This window comes from Furipterus horrens, unplaced genomic scaffold, assembly GCF_987537825.1.
Source record: "Furipterus horrens unplaced genomic scaffold, mFurHor1.1.pri manual_scaffold_3, whole genome shotgun sequence".
In the NCBI taxonomy this organism is placed as follows: Eukaryota; Metazoa; Chordata; class Mammalia; order Chiroptera; family Furipteridae; genus Furipterus; species Furipterus horrens.
In genome coordinates this window covers 171,633,999-171,657,677 of record NW_028327173.1, presented here as the reverse complement: position 1 = coordinate 171,657,677, position 23,679 = coordinate 171,633,999, and the positions used below count along the sequence as shown (strand labels likewise).

The 23,679-nt window shown below is 33.3% G+C and overlaps 1 protein-coding gene across 2 annotated transcripts in view; it reads left to right on the top strand.

The window, feature by feature from the left end:
* Nucleotides 1-23,679, top strand: part of SOS2 (SOS Ras/Rho guanine nucleotide exchange factor 2) — a 98,306-nt gene that overhangs the window by 57,044 nt on the left and 17,583 nt on the right. For both annotated transcript variants that reach the window (XM_090270844.1, XM_090270843.1), the window contains exons 9-16: nucleotides 3,880-4,007; nucleotides 4,481-5,136; nucleotides 5,519-5,600; nucleotides 8,951-9,073; nucleotides 12,986-13,089; nucleotides 14,879-15,101; nucleotides 18,251-18,370; nucleotides 18,522-18,684. In XM_090270844.1, coding sequence (XP_090126970.1) covers nucleotides 3,880-4,007; nucleotides 4,481-5,136; nucleotides 5,519-5,600; nucleotides 8,951-9,073; nucleotides 12,986-13,089; nucleotides 14,879-15,101; nucleotides 18,251-18,370; nucleotides 18,522-18,684 — 1,599 coding nt within the window. The remainder of the gene's footprint in view (nucleotides 1-3,879; nucleotides 4,008-4,480; nucleotides 5,137-5,518; nucleotides 5,601-8,950; nucleotides 9,074-12,985; nucleotides 13,090-14,878; nucleotides 15,102-18,250; nucleotides 18,371-18,521; nucleotides 18,685-23,679) is intronic.

Sequence of the window (23,679 nt, the reverse complement as noted above, 5' to 3'; positions counted from 1 at the left end):
TACGGGAGAATGCTCCAACCAACTGAGCCAATCAACCAGGACAAGAAAAGTAATAAGTTTTAATGAGTTGAATTTCTCACCAAATTACTAAAATTGTATTTTTATGAAAATATTGAAATTTATGTTACCAAAAAAGAATTGATCACATATATTATATCACATCTACACTGAACTCCCAGTATAATGAATTAGAGACAAATTCATAATTTATTAAAATTTCCCTTGCTTTAGGCACATAGCTATCTGTAGTAGATACAGCATTTTATAGGAATTCAGGAGAAGCATGATAAGTATTTAAGTGGGGTGTTAAAAAGTTAAGAAAAAAACTTACATGAAATGCAAAGTCTTGGACAGGATGCACTTATGGACAGCTAAGGAGAATAATGATTATCAGTTAAACAAGGAATATATTCTTCAATTAAGTTCTTAAGATATTACACATTAATGAAAGTTCACTTCCACTTTATTACTTAATTTAAGCATATATTGCAAGGGCATTTATTCTCCTTGACCTCTTTTCCAATGCACAGTTAATTATTAGTGATAATTTATTTCTTAAACTATGTAATTATCCAGTTTATTTTTAACACAGAGGGGATCCCCTTCAACTCCTGGTCACCAGGCTTAGGCACAGACCAGTACTTTGCATAACTGTATCTGGTGTCATTGTAGAGAGACAATGTAGTAGTGGTAGAAAACATGGACCCTGGTGTCTGTTCCCAGGTTTGAATACAGAGTCTCCTACTCATCTTGGCTGAATTACTCGACCTCTTCGTGCCTCAGTTTCTTCATCTGTAATGTGTATAATAACAGTACCTTCTTACAGAGTTGTAACAAAGATTAAGCAAACTAAATGCATTTTTAAAGAGCATGCATAGAATAAGAGCTCAGTAAATATTCATGATGGTTATTTGTCAAAACACTTAAATTATAAGTATTTATACAATAGCCATTCATTCTAATTACCTTTTTGGATACCTACCAATGTAGGTACTATATGAAAAATGAATAAAACATATATATTTTATGTTTTATATATATATATATATATATATATATATATATATATATATATCTCCATGTTTAAGGAGTTCCATTGTTTGTTGAAGAAGTTAAATGCCTAATATAAGTAGTACTATGGTATCACTGATGCAGGAGTAACTAACTTGGTCTAGGGAAGTTAGAAAAAAATTGAGTGTTGGATATATAAGGTTTTATTTTGGTGTGTGTGTGTGTTTTATTTGGGGAGCTATGAAGGACAAATGCCAAGGAACTGTTGCAGATTAAAAGAGAATAGAAACATGACAGCTAAGTGCAGCATTAACTGGGCCCTATAATGGGGGAAAATTACCCTAAAGTATAGGATTGAGACATTGGCAAAATTGGATGTGTGCTGTAAATTAGATAATAGAACTTTACCAATGTTAAATTTCCAGAACTTGATCATTATATTGTAACAGAATATCTTTGTTCTAAGTCATACCACTGAAATACTAAAGGAGTAGAAGTGAATGATACTATTTGAGAATAATTGCTGGTACATTTGAGTTTTCCTCATATTCCAAAAACAATCTCAGAACCATTCAGCAATGATTACTCTTTCTAAGCAAGGATCTGAAAGAATAGTATCACAAACCTCCCTTAAATAGTTCGGGGTAGGGGAATGGTGCACATTCCCGCATACACCAAATGATGAAGTGTATGTGGCAGGATGTTAAAAAGTGGTGACAGACTTTATTTTTACAACTTTCCTGTAAATTTGGTATTATTTCAAAAGAAAACATGTAAGTTAGGGGCAGGAAGAGAAGAGCTTCAGGAAGAGGAGGAATTGCCATTGGTAATTTCTGGTTCAGTGTAAGATGTTTAGAACATGTTTAAATAGCTTGGACATTCATTAATCTGATGTTTATTGAAACTCACTGCAGAAAATTGCAGAAATATTTAGCAAATTATTGGACTAAGGTTATCTCAAACAGAGCCATCGTTGTGTATTTATATCACCAGAAAATCCTGTGCTTTAAATAGCCTGAATGTTTAAATTTCCTTGGCGGTCTGTAATTATTCTATGGATATTTAGAAATTACATGCTCGTTTATGTGGAAGAATTTGAGTAGCCTGAAGACCAAGTAGACAGTAGAAATTTAGTATCTTATACACCAGAATTGAAAAGCAGTTCTCATTTTGGTAGAATCCCATTATTAATGATAATTTGGAAGTTTGAGTCAACACCAGCAGTAAGAATAAAAAACCCGTAATTGTTCTATATTATCAATACCCTTATTTACCAAGGAAATATTTTAGAGTGGAGCTGAGAAGAATCTTTCTGTAAGAAATCTTTAAAACAACTTAAGTGATTTGGTTATATTTTTCACCTTTAGAAGTTAGAATGATCAAGAGCTGATCCTTTTTTTAACTTCCTGTGGTATTTTGTGTTTTGTCTCTTTTTCCTTCATCTTTTCAGTTTTTTTTGTTTCTTAATCTAGATATTAAGGAGGTTTTACTTCTAATGATAGTCACTCATTATTTATATTGCAAGTCTTTTGATAGTAATATTTCTGCAAGTATCTTGAAAAATATCAAATGACTGCTCCATGTAGAAAATAGTTTCTAAAACAGAGAAATGAGAGTTAATAGACTTAGAACTCAATTCAGTTCCTTGCTGAGGAAGGGGAACCATTGCTGAATGGTTTTCAGGCTGTTCTTGAATATAAGGAAAATATGTCACCAAATTTCTAGTAAGGTAATTTAAGATCATGAAATAGATTTAAATTTTTAAAAATTTTCTGAAAGAAGCAATTATAATTTCCCAGATTCTTGTATAAAAGTATATTTGTATCCATATGCTCTCTATATAATGCTCCACTTTGAATTCTTATGTCAAACAATTTAAAACATTGAAGCATCATCCAAGCTGAATCATTTATTATAACATAAATTTTCCTCCATTTTGGGAGTGAAATACAAGAGAAATTTTTGGATAAATAAAATAAAGCCAGAGTTATAAAGATTAATTTTGCAGTTTATAAATCTTATTTCTAAAGGTTAGTAAGATAGAATATTAACTTTCATGGTTTCTTGATACTTACTAGAATGGTTAAATTTTACATTGTAAAAAATACCACATGAATTTTTTGTGAGGTGCTGTTTTCAGAAAAGTTTACATCTTGTCGAAGCGCTAAAGTTAGCGATCTGATTGTTGTATAACAAAGATATTCAAACTTTTGGAAACCTCTAAAACTTAAGAATTTAATTATTGAACAATATTAAATAACCCTGGTCGATGTGGCTCACTTGGTTGGAGAATTGTCTCATAAACCAAAAGGTTGTAGATTCAATTCCCAGTCAAGGCACATGTAGAAGTTGTGGGTTTGGTCCCAGTCAGGGTACTTTCAAGAGGCAACTGATAGATGTTTCTCTCTCACAGTGATGTTTCTCTCCCTTTCCCTCTCCCTCCCCCTAAAATCAATAAGCATGTCCTTGGGTGAAGATTTTTAAAAAAGAATATGAAATAAGTTTTGTGTTTATCTCATTTTCTCTATTCACAATTTTTAACAAGTAAAAGTCTCTTTTAAGTTTCATGTTTAGCATGTTTTAAACTATTTTCATATATCTGAAAAATGTCCAAACGATTATCACAATTACTTTTTTTTCCCTGATTACTATGGTTATAGGATTTTATGTCTATATTGTATACTGTATTGTAGAAAGAAGGTTGGTTTGAGGGATCAGAAGGTATACATAATTATATAAAATTATAGTTGTTTTTATTAAGTATATTTAAAATTCATTTAGAGTTATAATATTGCTGCTTACTCCAATTATGAGAATGGTAAAGAACTAAACAATGTAGGTTTAAATTTTCTTTTTCGGTTTTCCTAGCAACTGAAAGCATGTAGTGAAGAACAAGAAGACAGAGAATGTTTGAACCAAGCGATTACTGCTCTCATGAATCTCCAAGGTAGTATGGACAGAATTTACAAGCAATATTCACCTCGACGCCGACCTGGGTAATTCCATACTGTTGAAACTATGAATGTTTCTGCATACTTTACTTACATCTGATGCCTAATTTCTCAAGAAGTGTTATAGTGATAGCTGCATTCTTGAAAGTGATACTTCTGTTTTACATTTTTATTTTGGTCTTATAGTCTTTTAAAATTGGCATTATAATACTGATAAAATATATGTAATAAAATTTTTTAAAGACATATTTAATAATTTTGTGAAATTTATATAAGAAATAGGATTATTTGTAATTTTAACTGTTATGGCAATAAGAATGAAATAGAGCCTTTAGTACTTCTCTTTCACACTAATGAGGCATGTAGTGGCAAAGTTAGTAGAAGAAAGTAAATGCATGCAAAATCTAGTATGTGGTCATTTAATATTTTGTCACTTGATAGAGGTAGTTTGCACTTTAAGCAATCAGGGTTGCCTAGCTATTGAATAAGCTAAATTTGTGATGGTATTTTCTTTTTAGGGATCCTGTTTGCCCTTTTTATAACCATCAATTAAGAAGCAAGCATCTGGCTATTAAAAAAATGAATGAAATTCAGAAAAACATAGATGGATGGGAAGGCAAAGACATTGGACAGTGTTGTAATGAATTTATTATGGAAGGTCCATTGACGAGAATTGGTGCTAAACATGAACGGCATATTTTTCTCTTTGATGGGTTAATGATTAGCTGCAAACCCAATCATAGCCAGTCACGCCTTCCAGGTTATAGTAGTGCAGAATACAGATTAAAAGAAAAATTTGTCATGAGAAAAACACAAATATGTGATAAAGAAGATACTTGTGAGTACAAACATGCTTTTGAATTGGTATCCAAAGATGAAAACAGCATAATATTTGCTGCTAAATCTGCAGAAGAGAAAAATAATTGGATGGCAGCACTTATTTCTCTTCATTATCGTAGTACTCTAGATCGAATGCTAGATTCAGTATTATTGAAAGAAGAAAACGATCAACCACTAAGATTACCAAGTCCTGAAGTGTATCGTTTTGTGGTAAAAGACTCTGAGGAAAACATTGTTTTTGAAGACAACATGCAAAGTAGAAGTGGAATCCCCATTATTAAAGGAGGAACGGTGGTGAAGTTAATTGAAAGATTAACATATCATATGTATGCAGGTATGTGGAACTCATTATGAATGATTATCTAGGGCCAATGAGTTAACAGCTTTTCATGAATGTTCAAAAATGCTTGAGGCCTGGAAAAAATGGATTGACTCTAAAATATGAAAAGAATACTGCAGAATGAAAAGGAATAAGTAACTAATTAAACATGACTAGAATATAATATAGTTAACTTTGTTAATAATTAAATATTCATAAAAATTGTATATTCATACATCTTGAATTTGAAAACAATCCTCATTTGTCAAGAAACACTGTGATTGGCAGGAAGAGCCACAAGTGGGAGAAACCAGAGTAAAAATGAAAAGGAAGTAAAGCCTCCAAAATATGCTGAATAAATTGAATGTGCAACCTATTTTATGCTCTACCTTTTCAGATCCCAATTTTGTTCGTACTTTTCTTACTACATATCGTTCATTTTGTAAACCACAGGAACTGCTAAGCTTACTGATCGAACGGTAAGGAAAAATTTTATTTCACTTATTAACATTTTGTAAAAAGTTAACTTTTCTATATTGTGAAATAGTGGGTACCTAGTATGTACTGAAGTAGTTTTTGAACATAATTTACCTGGCATTAAATTAGCAGTATTTCTGTTTACTTTTAAACAGTGTGCTTAAACTGAAATCCTTGTTTATAACAGCAATATTTATGGTGGTAATCAGAAAGACCCAGTTTTAGAGGATAATAAAACCTAGGTACTATAAAACAGTGCTCCCTTAAAACAGACTTTTTTACTTTTAAAACAAACTTTTTATTATGGAATATTTCAAAATATATGCAAGAGTAAACAGGAAAACATAATAACCCCATTTATCAATCATCTAACTTTAGTAATAATGAACTCAGATGTCATATGTTTTCCTACCACTTCAACATCCTAACCCCAGGATTACAGTTGGCCTTCTGTATCCATGGATTTGTTATCCTTATCTGTCTTCATATCTGAGGATAAGAAGGGCTAACTAAGGGACTCCAGCATCAGTGGATTTTGGTATTTGCTGTAGTCCTAGAACCAATCCCCTTTGTATACTAAGGAACATCTATATTTTGCAGTAAATCCTAGACAATGTATTTTATCTGTAAATGTTTCCAGTTGTACTTCTAAAAGATAATTACTCTTATTAAAAACATCAAATACAATTATTAGAACTAAAATATTTTTATTAAGATTAATTTTAAAAAGTAAGTTTTAGTTTGACTTTTTCTCTTATACTGAGTATATTAGTGGCATTTTAAATGCTTTATAAATTAAAATATAGTATCTGGACTCCAAAATAATTTTTGATTCACATTTAAAAACTTAATACTAGAATTTTATCTTGACCTCTATCATTATGTTGTTCTGTGAGACAAAGTTTACCAGACTGAGTCAGAGTAATGAGCTGTGAAGATTTACTCTGTTGTATTTCCATGTACGAAATTAGGAAAGCACAGTTAGACTTTTATTTTAGCTATGTTTTCTGTGATTGGGCAACGTTTTGTTTTATTTTTAACTTTGATTTTTAATTTTTCCATTTAGGTATGTTCTTTAAATATTGTTTAAAATTCAGTTTGGACCTTCTCTTTGTGTTTATATTCATTTATATTCATTTATTTAAGAAAATTTATGTCAACTTGCATTTAAAAATTAAATACTAAGTATAGATTATTAGATAAACCATTTCTGTTATATTCTTTAAAGACAGTAACTTTTAAAAATTTTTTTATTTTAATTTTTTTAATATGCTTTATTGATTATGCTGTTACAGTTGTCCCAATTTGTTTTCCCTTTGTTCCCCTCCACCCAGGAACCTGCCTCCCTCCAGTTGTCCCCCCCTCAGTCCATGTCCATTGGTTGTGCATATAGTTCTTCTCAACATCTTCCTGTCTACTCGGCTCCCTCCTACTATGCTTCTTAATTCCTGCATCATCTCCCTCCCTTTTCCCCCTTCCTCCTCCCCACTGACCTCCCCCCAATATGTTCACCATACCTATAATTCTTTTTCCACTCTCGTTGCCCACTTAGTTTGCCTTTGTTTCGATTCCCTAGTTTCTGTTGTTGGTTGGTGTGATACAGTTTTCATTTTAATGTGCATAGTTTTGATCCTCCTTCTAAACAAGTCCCTTTAACATCTCATGTAACAGTGGTTTGGATCTAATGGACTCCTTCAGATTTACTTTGTCCTGGAAGCACTTTCTCTGCCCTTTTATTCTGAATGACAGCTTCGCTGAATAGAGTAATCGTGGTTGTAGGTTTTTGCTTTTCATTACTTTGAATATTTCTTGCCAATCCCTTCCTGCCTGCAGAGTTTCTTTTGAGAAATCAGTGGATAGTCTTATTGGGACCCCTTTGTACGTAATTCTCTTCTTGTCTCTTGCTGCTTTTAAGATTCTCTCTTTATCCTTAATTTTTGACATTTCAATTATAATGTGTCTTGGTGTGTTCTCCCTGGGTCCAGTTTTTTTGGACCTGTCTGTGCTTCCTGGACCTGTAAGTCTGTTTCCTTCCCCAAGTTAGGGAAGTTCTGCTTCATTACTTTTTCACATAATTATTCAATTTCTAGTTCTTCACCTTCTAGCAACCCTATGATTCGGATGTTGGCCCGCTTATAGCTGTCCCATAGTTTTCCGAGCCCCTCCTCATTTTCCTCACTTTTCGTTTCCTCTTTCTGCACTGGTTGACTGTTCCTTCCCTATGTTCCGATTTGTTGATTTGGTCCCTGGTTTTCTTTCCCTCACCACTAGTTTCGTGTGTGCTTTTGTTCATTTCAGCAGGACTAGCCTTTATTCCTTCCCTGTCTTGTTTAAGATCTGCTATTATGTCTGTAAGCATTTTTATAACCAAAGCTCAGAACTGTGCCTCAGAAAGATTTCCTATCTGCTGCTTCGTTAGATTAGATATTTGCTGTCTGGTCAGCTGTGTCATTGGGATCTCTGTTATGATCTGAGCCATCCTGACCGTTTTGTGTTTACCTTTGCTTCCTCGGCGGGGCTGTCAGACCTTCTACGTTATAGGGGGCAGAGCCCCATGCACTCCTCACAACCGGGTGACCCTCTCACCATGCTGTGTGGCGCTTTGTGTAGGGGTGAGGGTCCAAGGTTGATTCCTGCCATTCACTGTCCGCTGAGAGACCAGGAGGCTCCTCCTCTGTCCCCACCCCTTCTGATCCTAACAGTCCGAAGCAATGGGGGTCTACCTTCCGCGACATTGGAATCGCAGGCTGACGGGTCTTGTCTGCAGCCGGGGGTGCTCCCAGCTCCTTCCCGCCTCCCCTTAAATATGGGTGTCTGTGCTTACTGCTGCCGTCGCCAGCATAGCTTGACCTCTCCACCCTAGCTTCGCCCCTCCTACCTGTCTGGACAAGCACCACTTCTTTATAACTTCATACGTTGGACTTCCATTTATTTTCTGAAACTTCTGGTTATTTCTGGTTTTGCGGTAGTTGTAGTCCTTCTTAGTTGTGGAGGGAGACAGAGCGTGTCAGTCTATGCCTCCATCTAGGCCAGAAGTCTCCTACAGAGATAAACTCTTAAAGATTTTTTTCCCTTGGATCTTTTCTATTTATCTTTTTCGTGTTGATTTGTGCTAGTTATTAAACTTATTTTTGATAAAAGTAAGTCTATAAAACCTTACTACTGTATAGCCGAAGGGCAAAGTTTTGTAGTATGTAATGCTTTAAGGGAAGTTTATCAGTAATTGTACTTTTCACATAAATGGTAGGAAGGAAGTTGGCTGAATTAAAATATTTTTTCCCATGGTATTTGAAATTCTTTTCATTTATGTATAAACAATGAAAAATTTCTCTCATTTTGTTTTTCTTCTTAGATTTGAAATTCCAGAGCCAGAACCTACTGAGGCAGATAAACTGGCAGCAGAGAAAGGTGAACAGCCAATTAGTGCAGACCTCAAAAGGTTTCGCAAGGAATACGTCCAACCAGTACAACTTAGGTTTGGCTTGAATATTATATTGTTTATATGCCATTTAATTTTGAGTATATAGTTAGAACAAAAGTTCTTACATCTTAATTCAGGTGTAGGTACTGCTATTAACCTCATATCAGTTAAGTTAAACTTCCAGAGTTCTTTCTATATGAAGCTACTCTCAAATACCCTGAAGAATTTTAATTATTAAAATGTTATTTGCATCAGATATCTGGCATGTGATATGCTTATAGATCAGGATACCTAGTAAGTAAAATTTATAAAATTGCATTTGAGTTTGCATACTGTCAACTCCACCTTTTTTTCTTCATGTCTCATTGTAACTAATAATCTTGGGCTTATCATTTTGCTATACTGATTTTATACATCTATCCATTTATCATTCTTCTCTTGGTCCATTAATCTAATCTGGGGGCTGTATTTCAAAGTACGCTTCTCCGTAAGTACTTTAACTTGTATATTATTAATGGAATTTATTATTCTTTTGTTCTAAACTGTGTACTTTGGTTGAATTTTAACAAATGCATACATCTCTATAATCCAACTCCTTTCAAGATATAAAATGTTATCATCACCCCAGAAAATTCCCCCATGCCCATTCTAATCAATTTTTGTTCTCATTACCCAAAGCAGTATTTGTCTTCCTACATAGATTAATTTTATCTATTTTAGAATTTCATATAAATGGATTCTTATGTACTCTTTTGTGTCAGACTTCTTCCTCTAAACATGTTTTTGAGTATGTTGTTGCTTATAGCAGTTGTTTGTTATATTTTATTGCTGAGGTGGTATTCTATTATATGAATATACCACAATTCGTTTATTAATTTTCCCACTGAAGGACACCTGGGTTCTTTTTAATTTTTGATTATTGTGAATAAACCTTCTATGAACTTTATTTTACAAGCTTTTTGTGAATATATTTTTTCATATAGTATCTTGGGTAAATAACTTGAGTGGAATGGCAGGTTCTCAGGATAGGTATATGTTTAATTTTAAAAGAAACTGCCAAATCTTTTCTCAAAGTGATTGTACTATATTACGTTCTCATCAGCAGTGTATGAGAGTGGCAGTTGATATCCTTATCAGCATTTATTGATGTCAGCCTACCTCAGCTGCACTGGTGGGATGTAGTATAGCTCTGTGGTTTTAATTTGTTATTTTTCTGTTGACTAATGATGTTGAGAACTTTTTATTGTCCCTCATTGGCTATTTATACTTATTTGGTGAAGAATCTATTCAAATCTTATATTTTTTGAGTTGTTTATTATTGAATTGTAGTGTATTGAGTAGAATTAGATTTCAGTCTTTTGTCAAATAAATGTTTTACAAGTGTCTTCTCCCAATATGTGGCTTGCCAGTTACTTTTCTTAGTAATACCATTTGATTAGCTGAAGTTTTTAATTTTGATGAAATTTAATTATGAGATTTTATGAAAAGTTTTTTCCCTTACATGATAATTTCTAAATTATATTGGATGCTGTAGAAAGTAGGAAGGAGAGGAAATGGAAGCAGTTACTTGAATTGACCTAGTGTGTAAACTAGAAGTTAACAGTTTTGTGGTATCTTGAAATATTCTCTAAGCCAAAGAGCTAACCGGACACACAATGACTAAGGTGGTTTTAGTTCAGATAGCATAACAAAGATTGGGAATTTAAAGAATTTTTATATTATTCAAGAAAAACTATTGTCTATTAGGGAGAAAGAAAGCTAACCTTGAGAAAAACGAGTATTGGTGAGGATGTGAAGAAAAGGGAACCCTTTTGCACTGTTGGTGGGAATGCAGATTGCTGCAGCCACTGTGGAAAGCAGAATGGAGTTACTTCAAAAAGTTTAAAGTGAAACTGCCTTATGACCCATTGTTCCACTTCTGGGACTATATCTGAAGAAACAGGAAACATTAATTTGAAAGAATATATGCACCCCTAAGTTCACTGCAGCATTATTTACAATAGCCAGGATTTGGAAGCAACCCAAGTGCCCATCAGGAGAAGAGTGGATAAAACAACTGTGACACATTTGCACAATGGAATATTACTCGACCCTAAATAAAAAGGAAATCTTACTCTTTGTGACAGCATGGATGGACCTGGAGGGCATTATGCTAACTGAAATAAGCCAGTCAGAGAAGACAAGTACCATAGGATTTCACTCTTTTGTGGAATCTAATCAAGAAAATAAACTAACAAACAAAATAGAAACAGATTTGTAGATAGGGAACAGACTGACAGCTGTCAGAGAGGAGGGGAGTTGTGGGGTTGGGTGAAAAAGATAAAGGGATTGAGGGTTAAAAAAACAACAACCTCATAGACACAGACAACAGTATAGTGATGACCAGAGGAAAAAGAGGATGAGGGGAGGCCAAGAAGGTATGGGGCAGATAAATGGTGATGGAAGGAGACTTGATTTGGAGTGGTAAACGCACAGTACAGTATACAGATTATGTGTTCTAGAATTGTATACCTAAAACCCATATACTTTTATTAACCAGTGTCACCCCAATAAAGTCAGTAAAAAATAGAAGCAGCCACCTACTGAAATAATGAAGGAAAATTGTTAATTTAATTTACAGTATCTATACATCTCTGGTGGATACTGGAATGTTATATTTGTATAGATTGATTAAATCTCTACTTGGAAGGTTATAAGTAATATATTTGTGGTACTGCAGAACAAAATAGTACTGGCAAAAATATTTTTGTCTTTTGAAATAAAATAAGAGAATGCGGATATACTGTAAATTACATAGAAATTTGATGATAGCACTTGAATTTAGAACTAAATACCATAAATCTTAGTTGATTTTCCATCTTATGTGAAAAATATATAAAAATTTAGATCTTAAATCCTTTTTAATATAAGCACTTAAAAATAGCTTTAGTATAATACAGAGACATGAATAAAGAAAAGGTACTTTTCCAGAACATAATTGGGTAATTAAGTATAATTTTTATGCTTATGAATTTTTTAAAAGTATAGTTTTTAAATAATAAACATCTGGAGATCTACTATCTTCATATTGTTGAAGCACTTAGGATATTAATTAAAAACAAATTACAGACTCTTGAGTGTTACAAATGGCGTTGTATATAAGGTCTGTCTGGGAAAGGTGCAGCCACTGCTAATATAACGAGAATGTTTTGCACGGCATTGCTGTAACCTGGCAGCCAAGGAGAGTGAACTGGAATGCGCGTGCGTGAATAATGACAACTCAATCGGGGATGCTAGACGCTGTTGAGTGAGCATGTTGTCTTTGTGGCCGTCGCATTCCAAATGACTGAGCAAGTAGAGCAAAAAATCTGCATCAAATTTTGAGTTAAGCTTGAACATTCCTCTGCAGAAATTATTTGTATGATTCAGAAGGCTTTTGGGGACCATGCAATGAGTGCAGTGCAAATAAAAGTGTGGCACACATGCCTCAAAGATGGTCAAGAATCTGTTGAAAGTGATCCACGTTCTGGAAGGCCTGCAGTTTTTTTGTGAAATATTAAATCACCCGGGTGACTCAGTCCTCCTACAGCCGAAATTTGGTGCCCTATGACTTCTAGCTTTTCCCAAAACTAAAATCACCTCTGAAAGGGAAGAGATTTCAGATCATTGATGAGATTCAGGAAAATATGATGGGGCAGCTGATGGCAATTCCAAAAAAGGATTTTGCAGAATATTTTGAACAGTGGAAGAGATGGGAGAATGAGGTCCCAAGGTACCTACTTGGAAGGGGACTGAGGCATCGTTGTCCTATGTACAGTGTTTCTTGTATCGTGTGTCTTCTTCAATAAATGTCTTCTTCATAGTGTGTGGCTGGATACTTTCTGGACAGACCTTGTGTAACCTATCACCATGGCATTAAAGAGATAAAAGAAGTGTAATTGAATGCTTAGGTTTTACTAAAATGTGTTTTTTCCTCCATTTTATCAGGATCTTAAATGTATTTCGGCACTGGGTTGAACACCATTATTATGACTTTGAAAGAGATTTGGAGTTGCTTGAAAGACTAGAATCCTTCATTTCAAGTGTAAGAGGTATATTGTTTAAAGGTTTGATTGAATCTTATGTTGCACATGGGTTTGTTTTCAAGTTTATGTGATCTTTTAATTTAAGAAGCTAAACCGGTTTTCATTTTTAAAAGCTGAAATAATATTTGGAATGATTTTTATAGACTCTAAGGAGCTCATACATGTTTAGAGCCAAATGAAGTTTTTTAGGAAACTTAGTCAGAAGTCCTCTTTAAGAAATTTAAGGCTTTCAATCTTATCTCATGCCAGTGTTGCCATTCCTTCAACTAATTAAATATTTATATAATTTTATGTTTCTTTTTTCTCCTTAACCTTATTCTTTGGTGTTTAATAGTAAACAGCTTTTAAAATAATGTTTACTTCTCCCAGAAAAGTCTTTAGTGTCTTTCTGAAAGATAGGAACTTCCTATCTGAAGTTACAGAACACAGCCCATGAAATGAACATTTAAACAAATGTGTCATCAAATGTATGTTATTGAATCAAGAACATTTCTGTTTTCATCCAATAGTAGAAGGAATTAATTAAGAATACTATAACTAGCCCTGGCTGCTGTGGCTCAGTGGATTGAGCGTCGGCCTGCGAACCAAGTGTCGCTGGTTCGATTCCCAGTCAGAACACATGACTAGGTTGCATGTCAGGTCCCCAGTTGGGGGTGCAAGTGAGAGGCAACCACACAGTGATGTTTCTCTCCCTCTCTTTCTCCTTTCCCCTGTCTCTAAAAATAAAATAAATAAACAAACAAATAAATTATTTTTTTAAAAAAAGAATACTATAACCCTAGCTTACTTCATCTACTTGTTGTTTAAGGGGAATTTTACTTAAAATAGAGAATATGATTTCTTTGTTTCAATTTTGAAATGTTTAATATACATTTTTTTATGTGTACTTTAAAACTGCTTATAGTACTAAATTAGTTTAAATATTGTTGATGGAGACATTAGCTTATATGTGATCTAAGAAGCTTCTAAAATACACACACATATTAGAATAAAGCAAGGAAATCATGTTAAAGTCTATAGTTAATGTGTAAAGGCCTTTCCTATGCACATAATTCTGGATAACCAAATAATTGATTTGTGGAAGTTTGTTTGTATGGAAGTATTACAACCAATAAGTGAAGAAGGAGTTATAGAACTAGAATATTACCATTTCTCAACTCCTAGTAATATCACAAAGAGAAGAAACTGGACATTATATAAATACTTCCTGTTAGAAATATTCTTGCAAGTATTCATATAAAAAAATTGATCCTGAATCAGATCAAGTCTATGCATCTGATTTACAGAAATACAGGGACAGAGAAACATGGCGGGTACAGAATTGGCAAGATTCAGACTTGGGGTAATACCACAGAGTAAAAGATAAATTAAAAGCAAAATGAGAGATTAAAGGAAACTTGAGACATATTGACTCAGTGCAATGTGTAGAACTTGTTCAAATCCTATCAGAAACAAACCAACTATAAGAAAACATTTATGAGACAATCTGAAAAATTTGAACACTAATATTTGATGATATTAAGAAGTTACTATCACTTTTTATATGTGATAATGGTATTGTTATTGTTTACATCTATAACTTTTAGATACATATTTAAATATAAATGAAATTATATGATGTTTTAGATTTGTTTTGAAATGACAGGAATAGAAGGGAGGGCATGAGTGGAGTTAGATGAAACAAAAAGATGCCACTGAGTTGATCATTGTTGAAGCTGGTTAAAGGTTAAAGATTATATGAAGAGTTACAATTATCTATCAAATAAAAGACATTTTTGTTTGTATCTTTTTTTAGGGAAAGCCATGAAGAAATGGATAGAGTCAATTGCTAAGATCATCAAGAGGAAGAAACAAGCTCAGGCAAATGGAATAAGCCATAATATTACCTTTGAAAGTCCACCCCCACCAATTGAATGGCATATTAGCAGACCAGGACAATTTGAAACATTTGACCTCATGACACTTCATCCGATAGAAATTGCACGTCAGCTGACTCTTCTGGAATCTGATCTCTACAGGTAGACAATTAACAATAATATGCTGTTCTCTTTTCAAGAACCTTGAACATACCTCCGTTTTTAGAACATTTAGCGAATTGTTCATGAGTGCTTAAAAATATCTCCTCTATTCTTGTGGGTGTGGTGGAAAGTTTATAGCACAGTTTTTAACTGCAGACAAAAGTCTTAAAACTTATTGCTATTTAGGCCTAGATTTGGTATTAGCAATCCTTCACAAGAGCAGTGGCAGTGAGAAAATTAATGCAATAGAATAGTTACTACTTTCAAGGCAGTTGGTGAGCTCCTCCTACTCCTTAGACTTTTCTCAGATTGCTTTATTGAGTTGTTTCAGCTAAGTCAGTCATATGGATGCCAGGCTCTTGGCAGCTAAGTAGATAGAATGTTGAGTAAGACAAGCTTTCTTCTTTTTACTTTTTTTTTCAAATGCTACGTAATCAAAATTTTACTTGGGACCTTGACTAAGTTAGATTGATTACACAAATGAATAACAGAATTGTTAGAGGAATAAAGATTTCTTAGCTTCTTTTAAGGAGTCTCAAATACTTTAGCTTTTTGAAGTCAATATTAACTTTAAAGAAAAGTTATTTCTGAAATAGTGTGATGATGAAGCATACTTAAAACTTTCAAACCATTTTCTTTCATCTGTAAGGATGACTAAAAATGTGCTTGGCTGTTTATTTTCATCTGTATCCCATCATCTGTCTTTATATATAAAGCATTCTTGCCATTGCCCAATATCCACGCAGATCATTCTTCACAACCTAAGTCCTTAGTTTCATCAATTCCGATATCATTCTATACTCCCATGGTCCTATTCTGAATATTTTTATCACCCCAAATAATTCCTATTCCAAAGTTACTAATTCAGGCATCTCATTGATTCCTAAACCCAGTCTTCTTTCCTTTCTGCTTACTTTTTCAACTTCTTCCTCTGTCATCTTTGACTCTACTATCCTTTCCTAGTGTATAGACCCTTTCGGTCCTCTTCTCCCTCCTAATTTAAGCTTTCACCTTTCATTTAAAATCCAGGTTCCTGTGAAGAGTATAGGCCACATAGGTAACATTACCCCCAATCTCCACCTTCCACCCCCACTTAAAAAAAAACCCTACCACTCTCATCCCATCAAAAACTTTTCTGCATTCACAGACCCCTTTTAAAATACAGTATCTTTAAGAACTTATCCTGGTTATCAGACAGTTTTTTTTTACAGAGATTACACAGAGAAAAGTAAGAATATATAAAGCTCAGTGCTAATGGAGAATGTAGGAAGGCACCTTCTCCATTAGTACTAGACATAAAACTTTACCTTTAGAATTGGGCCTCTGCTCTGGCTATACTGTTCAGAATTTATCACACATGTCGGAGGTTATCAGCATCTGGTTCAGTGTCAAGTTATAGTTTAATTAATTTGGCGATCAGGTGGTTTTTGTGTTCATTGTGGAATTTGCGATAGGTAGGAATGAAAAGACTTGTTACTTGAGATACCAAAGCAAATAGTACTGAATCAAGTTTTTCTTCATATAGCAACTGTTACATGAATGGACATCAGAAAGAAAAAAGCCCTTAATTCTATGTGGACTTGCTTTTAGAACATAGAAATTCCTTTGTTAAATGATACTTGTATTGTGGAAGACAAGTAACATATATAAAACATTGACACTAAATTTCTGGTGAAATAATAGAACCACTTTAAGAAAATTTATTTAGAAAATTATTAGCAAGTACCCATTTGTACTCAACTTTACTGATTAAAAACATTAAAAAATTTTAAGGAGTGGAAAACTCTCTGCTTTTTAGAACTGAGTCAGTCTTTATGTTAAAGTGACTATGTACCAAGTCTGTTTATATGGTTCAGTGTTGTCCAGGTTGTATTGTTTTGTTATTTTTACTTTTTAAATATAAAGAACTAAAAATGAAATAATAAAGTAGTAAATTAGTGGGTATAAAAAAGATTAAAAAAAAAAACAACCTAATCTGCAGGACACTGGTAACAATGGCCTAGTTAATTGTTTAAATTATGTAATCCTGACTCACTGTACAATGATTTAATCTTCTCTTTTGTTTGAATTTTTTATTAAGTACTTCAGGTATTCCAAAAAGTGTAGAAAATAATATATGAGGACTCATGAACAACAAAAATATTATGAATAAAGTTGAAATCCTTTGTGTAATTGTTCCCAATCCCATTCCTCTTCTTTCTCCAAAGTAGTAACACTATCTTGTATATGGTGCTTACTATTCTTGTGTATGTCTTTATAATTTATATATACACACACACATATATATATACACACACAATATATAATATTGTTTTGCATATTTTAAAACTTATTTTTTAGTTAAAATTTTTCTGGCACTTGTTCAAACTAGCTCTGGTTTGCTTATTTTAATTGTTGTGTGGTGTTCAATTGTATGAATACTCCATAATTTTTTATTTTAATAAGAGAGGGGAAGGAAGGGAGAAAGAGAGTGAAAGAAACATCATTGTGTGGCTGGCTGCCTCTTGCTCACCCCCAACTGGGGACCTGGGCCCGCAACGCAGGCATGTGCCTGGATTGGAATCAAACCAGCCACCCCTTGGTTCGCAGGCTGGTGTTCAATCCACTGAACCACACCAGCCAGGGCTGAATACTCCATAATTTATCCAATGTCTTGATGATGAGCCTCTAGGTTGTTTGGGACTTTTCACTCTTGTAAACAGTGCTTCATTGTACATTCCTATAAATGTGTTTTTATAACTGGTTGTATCTAGAGTATATACCTAGGTATAGAATTGCTGGGTGGTTTAGTATGTATATCTTCAATATTATGAAATATTGATAAATTGCTTTACAGAGTGATTGTATCTATCTTTACTTGCATATCAGTGCTGGAAATTTCAGACTTTTGTTAATTTAACAGGAATAAAATGGGATTTCATTGTGGTTTAATGTTTTCTTTCCCTGAGTAAGAGATAAAAGCTTGTGGGGTTTTTGTTTGTTTGTTTGTTTGTTTTTAATGTTTGGGTCTGTTCCTTTGTGAATTACCTCTTATTTTTTTCCACTTATCTTTTTGGTTTATTATGTTTTTCTTATTAAGTGTTAGGAGATCTTTAAATAATTTTGTTAATAATCTGTGGATTAAATTGCCTTGATTTTTGATTCCACAGGAAAGTTCAACCTTCTGAACTTGTAGGAAGTGTATGGACCAAAGAAGATAAAGAAATAAATTCTCCAAATTTATTAAAAATGATTCGTCATACTACAAATCTTACACTCTGGTTTGAAAAGTAAGTTTTTACTTACTCTGTCTCATTCTTATTAATCATAATATTAAGTCATATAAGAGCTAAAATTCTTGCTGAAATATATTTCTTTTCTACATGAAGTGAGGAGAAGGAAATTGCTTTCTAAGGCATGAATTGTTTATTTATTTTTTAGGTGCATTGTGGAAGCAGAAAATTTTGAAGAACGGGTGGCAGTACTAGGTAGAATTACAGAAATTCTGCAAATTTTTCAAGATTTGAATAATTTCAATGGTGTATTGGAGATAGTTAGTGCAGTAAATTCAGTGTCAGTATACAGACTAGATCATACCTTTGAGGTAAGTTTTAGGCTTAAGTATTTCTTTATTGGGGGGCAATAAAATCAATATAAAAAGATCTACCACTGATCTTTTGGAGTAAATCCTTTGTAAATCCATCTTATATATCCATCTTATTCCCTTAAATGTAGTGATATCAAGATATTAGAAAATACATTAATATACACTAGTAAGTCTAGGATTCATAAAAGAATATGGGACTTGTGACTTTGTTTAATTAATATGTTTACCCAAAAGGTAATGAAGTTCCAAATGGATTTTTTTTCAATAGCACATTGATTGATAGTTTCAAATAATGACAACAGATTTTAAATATAAGTATACAAATTACTTTAATCACCTTTGGTAGATAGTCAAAGAAGAAGTAACATGGAGAGAACCTTTTCTAAAACCTAAATTTATTTGATTTTTAAATTGTAAAGTCATATATGTTTAGTGTTTATTATAGAAAATTTAGAAGATACAGAAAGTTTAGAAGGATATTTCAGTACGTTCTTAATAATAAAATTGAGATCATGTACATAGATTTTTATCATAAACATTTTCTTGTTTAATTTGCTGAATGGTTTTCTATCCCATGGATAAACCATAATTTATTATATACTCTATTGTGTGACAATTAAGTTATTTCTGATTTTTTTGCTGTGATATATAATTTAATGTGGAACATCCATATACAGAAATCTTTGTAAGAATTTGAATATTTTCCTTAGAATAAGTTTCTAGAGGTAGAATACCTGGGTCAGAGTATTTGTACCTTTTCAGACTTTTGATACTATCATCAAAATGCTTTCTAGCAAGATATGATAAATTCCCCAGGGTATTACCTTATTAAAAATTTATTTACAGATTTCATCATCCAGAAAAAAAAAAACCTCATTTTTAAAAATTTGTATTTTTAAAAATAAGTAGTAAGTTTGAATATCTTTAAATGTATTTATTGGCCATTTTAATTTCTTCTTTATAATTTATCTATAGCCTCATTTTTTATTTGGATGTTTCCCTTTAATAATTTTTATCAACATTATATATATTAAAGATATTAACACTTGGTCAAGTATTGCCCACATAGCCTTCAGTTTCTATTGTCTTTATTTTATCTGCTTTTTTAACTTAAAAACATTTCAAGTAATGTTTTTATTTTTTATATAATGTTTTTATATATGAGTGCTTTATCATTTTTATTACTCTTCATTTATGAATTTTTCCTTTGCTTTTGTACCTAGAAAGTCTTTTTTTTTTTTTTTTTTATGCCTAAGTGAAGGATAACATGTTAGAGGCACAACTGTGCAAATAATTGCCTTTGACAATGTAAATTTTTACATTGTGAATCTTTGTGGAAAGTAATCTGGCAATATATGTTAAAATTAAAATACTCATACTCTTAGCTCCAGAAATAAAAGCGCCAAACTATAAAGTTAATGTACAAAAATGGAATTTCTGCAGCATTAATTGTAGTAACAGAAAACTAGAGATAATCTGTATGTTCAATAAGAGAATAATTGAATTCATTATTCTACTGGTATAACGTACAATATTGTTTAGCTATAGAAGAAAAGTGAATAAGCATCTATGTGTATTGTCTTGGACGAATATTTGTGATATTGTAGGGGAAAGTCATTTAAAAAAATCAGAATAATGAGTACAATATGATCTCATTTTGATGTAACAAACAGCAAACAGCCCTGGCTGGTGTGGCTCAGTTGGTTGGAGCGTTGTCCTGTAACCAATGGTTGTGGATTTGATTCCAGGTCATGGTACATATCTAGGATGCGGATTTCATCCCCAGTCGGAGTGCTTATGGAAGGCAACAAATCAATGCTTTTCTCTCTCACATCAATGTTTCTCGCTCTAAAAGCAATAAAAAAAAATATCCTTGGGTGAGGATAGAAAAAGAAAACAGAGCAAACACTAAACATCTAGGTGAAGTTGTATGAACAGTGAGACGAGTGAGGTTACATACACTTTTCTTAACATTGGTTCTTTCAGTGGGTTGTGATTAGGGGATATAGAGCATAAATGGCTTTCATGTACATATTTTTCTACTTGGATGTTTTCATTTTATTGATTTGTATGAACTTTTACTGGGAAGAGGGGGGTAAAGGGGGAAAAATTGGGACAACTGTAATAGCATAATCAATAAAATATATTTTTAAAAAGATACTAACAGTCAAATATTTGGCACTCCAAATATTAATAAATTAATTTCAATTTTGATTTTGAAATACTCTATAGTATATTCATTTTGAAAGGTTAAGCTTTAGTTTCTTAAAATATTGTGTACAGAACAATATTTCTGAAAATATGTGTAAGATATAAAAAATAAAAATACAAAGAACACCTGTATACCTGACATCTAGGTTCTTTCTTGCCTCTTCAGAGCCAACCACCATTCTAAATTTTATGCTTATCATTCTCTTGCTTTTTTCTAAGTTTTACATTTATATCTCCAAACAATATATTATTGTTTCACTTTGCATATTTCTTACTTTTGTATGAATGTAATCCTTTAAAGACTTTTTCACTCAGTATTATATTCCTAAAATTCTTCCATGTTGTTTCTTTTAGCTATGATTTATTCTTTTTTCATAGCTGTGTCATAGTATTGGAATGAATTTACCAAAATTTACTTATTTATTCATTAGTTAATAGTCATTTGGGTTATTTTCAATGTGAGGTTATTATCAGTAATATTGCCATGAACATTTTCTACATATAATCCGGTATACACACGTCCAGAAAGTATCCAGCCAACCAATATGAAAAAGACATTTCTTGAAGAAGATACAAGAAACCTTGTATATAGGACAATGACGCCTCAGTCCCCTTCCAAGTAGGCACCTTGGGACCTCACACAGTTTTCCCACCATCTCTTCCACTGTTCAAAACACTGCAAAATCCATTGTTGGAATTGCCATCAGCTGCCCCATCATATTTTCCTGAATTTCATCGATGGTCTGAAATCTCTTCCCTTTCAAAGGTGATTTTAGTTTAGGGAAAAGTCAGAAGTCACAGGGCGCCAAATCTGGACTGTAGGGGGAGCTGAGTCTCCGGGATGATTTGATATTTTCCCAAAAAACTGCACAATATGATGCATGAGTGGGCACATTGTCCTGATGAACCTGCCAATCACCAGTTGCCCATAGCTGTGGCCATTTTCTTTGTATTGTATCTCAACTGACTGAGGACATTGAGGTAGTACTCCTTATTAATTGTTGGGCCTGGAGGGGCATACTTGTGGTGGGCAACACCTTCCCAACTAGAAAACACATTGAACATGGTTTTGATCTTGCTGCGACTTTGCCATTGCCTTCTTCAGGCATGGAGAATCAGGCAACTTCCATTGGGACAGCTGGGCCATTGTTTCCAGATCATAGCCATAGACCCACGATTCATTTCCAGTTATAACCTTGAGGAAGTCTGGTTCATTGGCAGTGCTTTGAATCAAGTCAATAACGACTACAGCACGATGTTCCTTCTGCTCTGGTAGTAGAAGCCGCAGAAGGAATTTTGCCACAACACATTTTGTGTCAAGATCCTGCATCAAAATCTCGGACACAGTAGTTTTTGGAACCCCTACATCAGCCTCTAGTTCTCACATTGTCAGTCACTGATCTTTGTTGATTGCAGCCCGTACATGTTCAACATTCTCAGGTGCTCTGCATGTTGCAGGCCTCCCAGAACATGGGTGCCTTCAACAGATTCTCGACCATCTTTGAAGCTTTTGTGCCCCACTTTTTTTATGCTGCACTCATTGCATCATCCCCAAAAGCCTTCTGAATCATCCAGTTAGTTTCCATGGAGGAATGTTCAAGCTTAACACAAAATTTAATACAGATGCATTGCTCTACTTGTTCAGTCATTTTGAATGTGATGACCACACAGACAACATGCTCACTCAGCTGCTTCTACTGCCCCCACCGACTAGTACAGTGAAGTCATCATTGTTCACGCATGCACATTCCAGTCCACTCTCCTTTGCTACCAGGTTACAGCGATGTCGTGCAAACCATTTTCATTATATTAACAATGGCTGGACTTCTTCCGGACAGACCTCGTACATGCACAAATTTCTCAAATTTATATATATAGAAGTATAATTACTGACGATAGGATATGAATAGCTTCAGCTTTACTAGATATTGCCAAATTGTTTTCCCAAGTAATTGTACCAGTTTAAACTGCTACCTGAAATGTATGAGTTCAAGTTGTTTCACATTTTCACCAATACTTGATATTTTCAATTCTTCTAATTTTTCCAGTCTCATGGTTTTGTTTTATAATTGCCTGATTCCTAATGAGGTTGAATCTATTTTTAAATGTTTATTTGTTCTTTGTATGTCTACTAGTGGAAAATTTTTACTTTTTTGTTGTCTTATGAACTTGTATGTATTCTCTGATAATATTGGATTTTAATCCTTTGTTGGTTATGTGTGTTGTAAATAACTTTTTCCAGATTGAAGCTTCCCTTTTCACCTTTTTTATGATATTGTTTAATGAACAAAAAGTTTATAATGTAGTCAAATTTACTTATCTTTTCCTTTGTGATTTGTGCCTTTTTGTTTCTTGTTTAACAGATTCTCCTGCCATCTTAATGTTTTATCTTGCACATTAAGTTCTTAATCCAGCTGGAAATAAGTTTTGAGTATTGGGTATGGTGGGAGTCTAATTTCATTTTTGTTCCCTATGTCTAGCCAACTGCTCCCACATACATATTTCAAGTTTATCCTTTCCCAATTGATACATAGTGCCAGTTGTATCATAAACTGAGTGTCCATAAATATGTGGACTTGTTTCTTATGTCTCTACTGTGTTTCTTTGATGCTATTCCTGCACAGTGCCACATGTCTAAATTACCATGACTTTATACTATTTCCTGATATAGTAGGGCAAGTCCCCACCAGTCTTGTTCTTTTTCAAGAGTTACTACTCTTGACCCTTTGCTCTTCTATATAAATTTTAGAATAAGTTTGTTTCATTTTTTTAAAAGGTGGG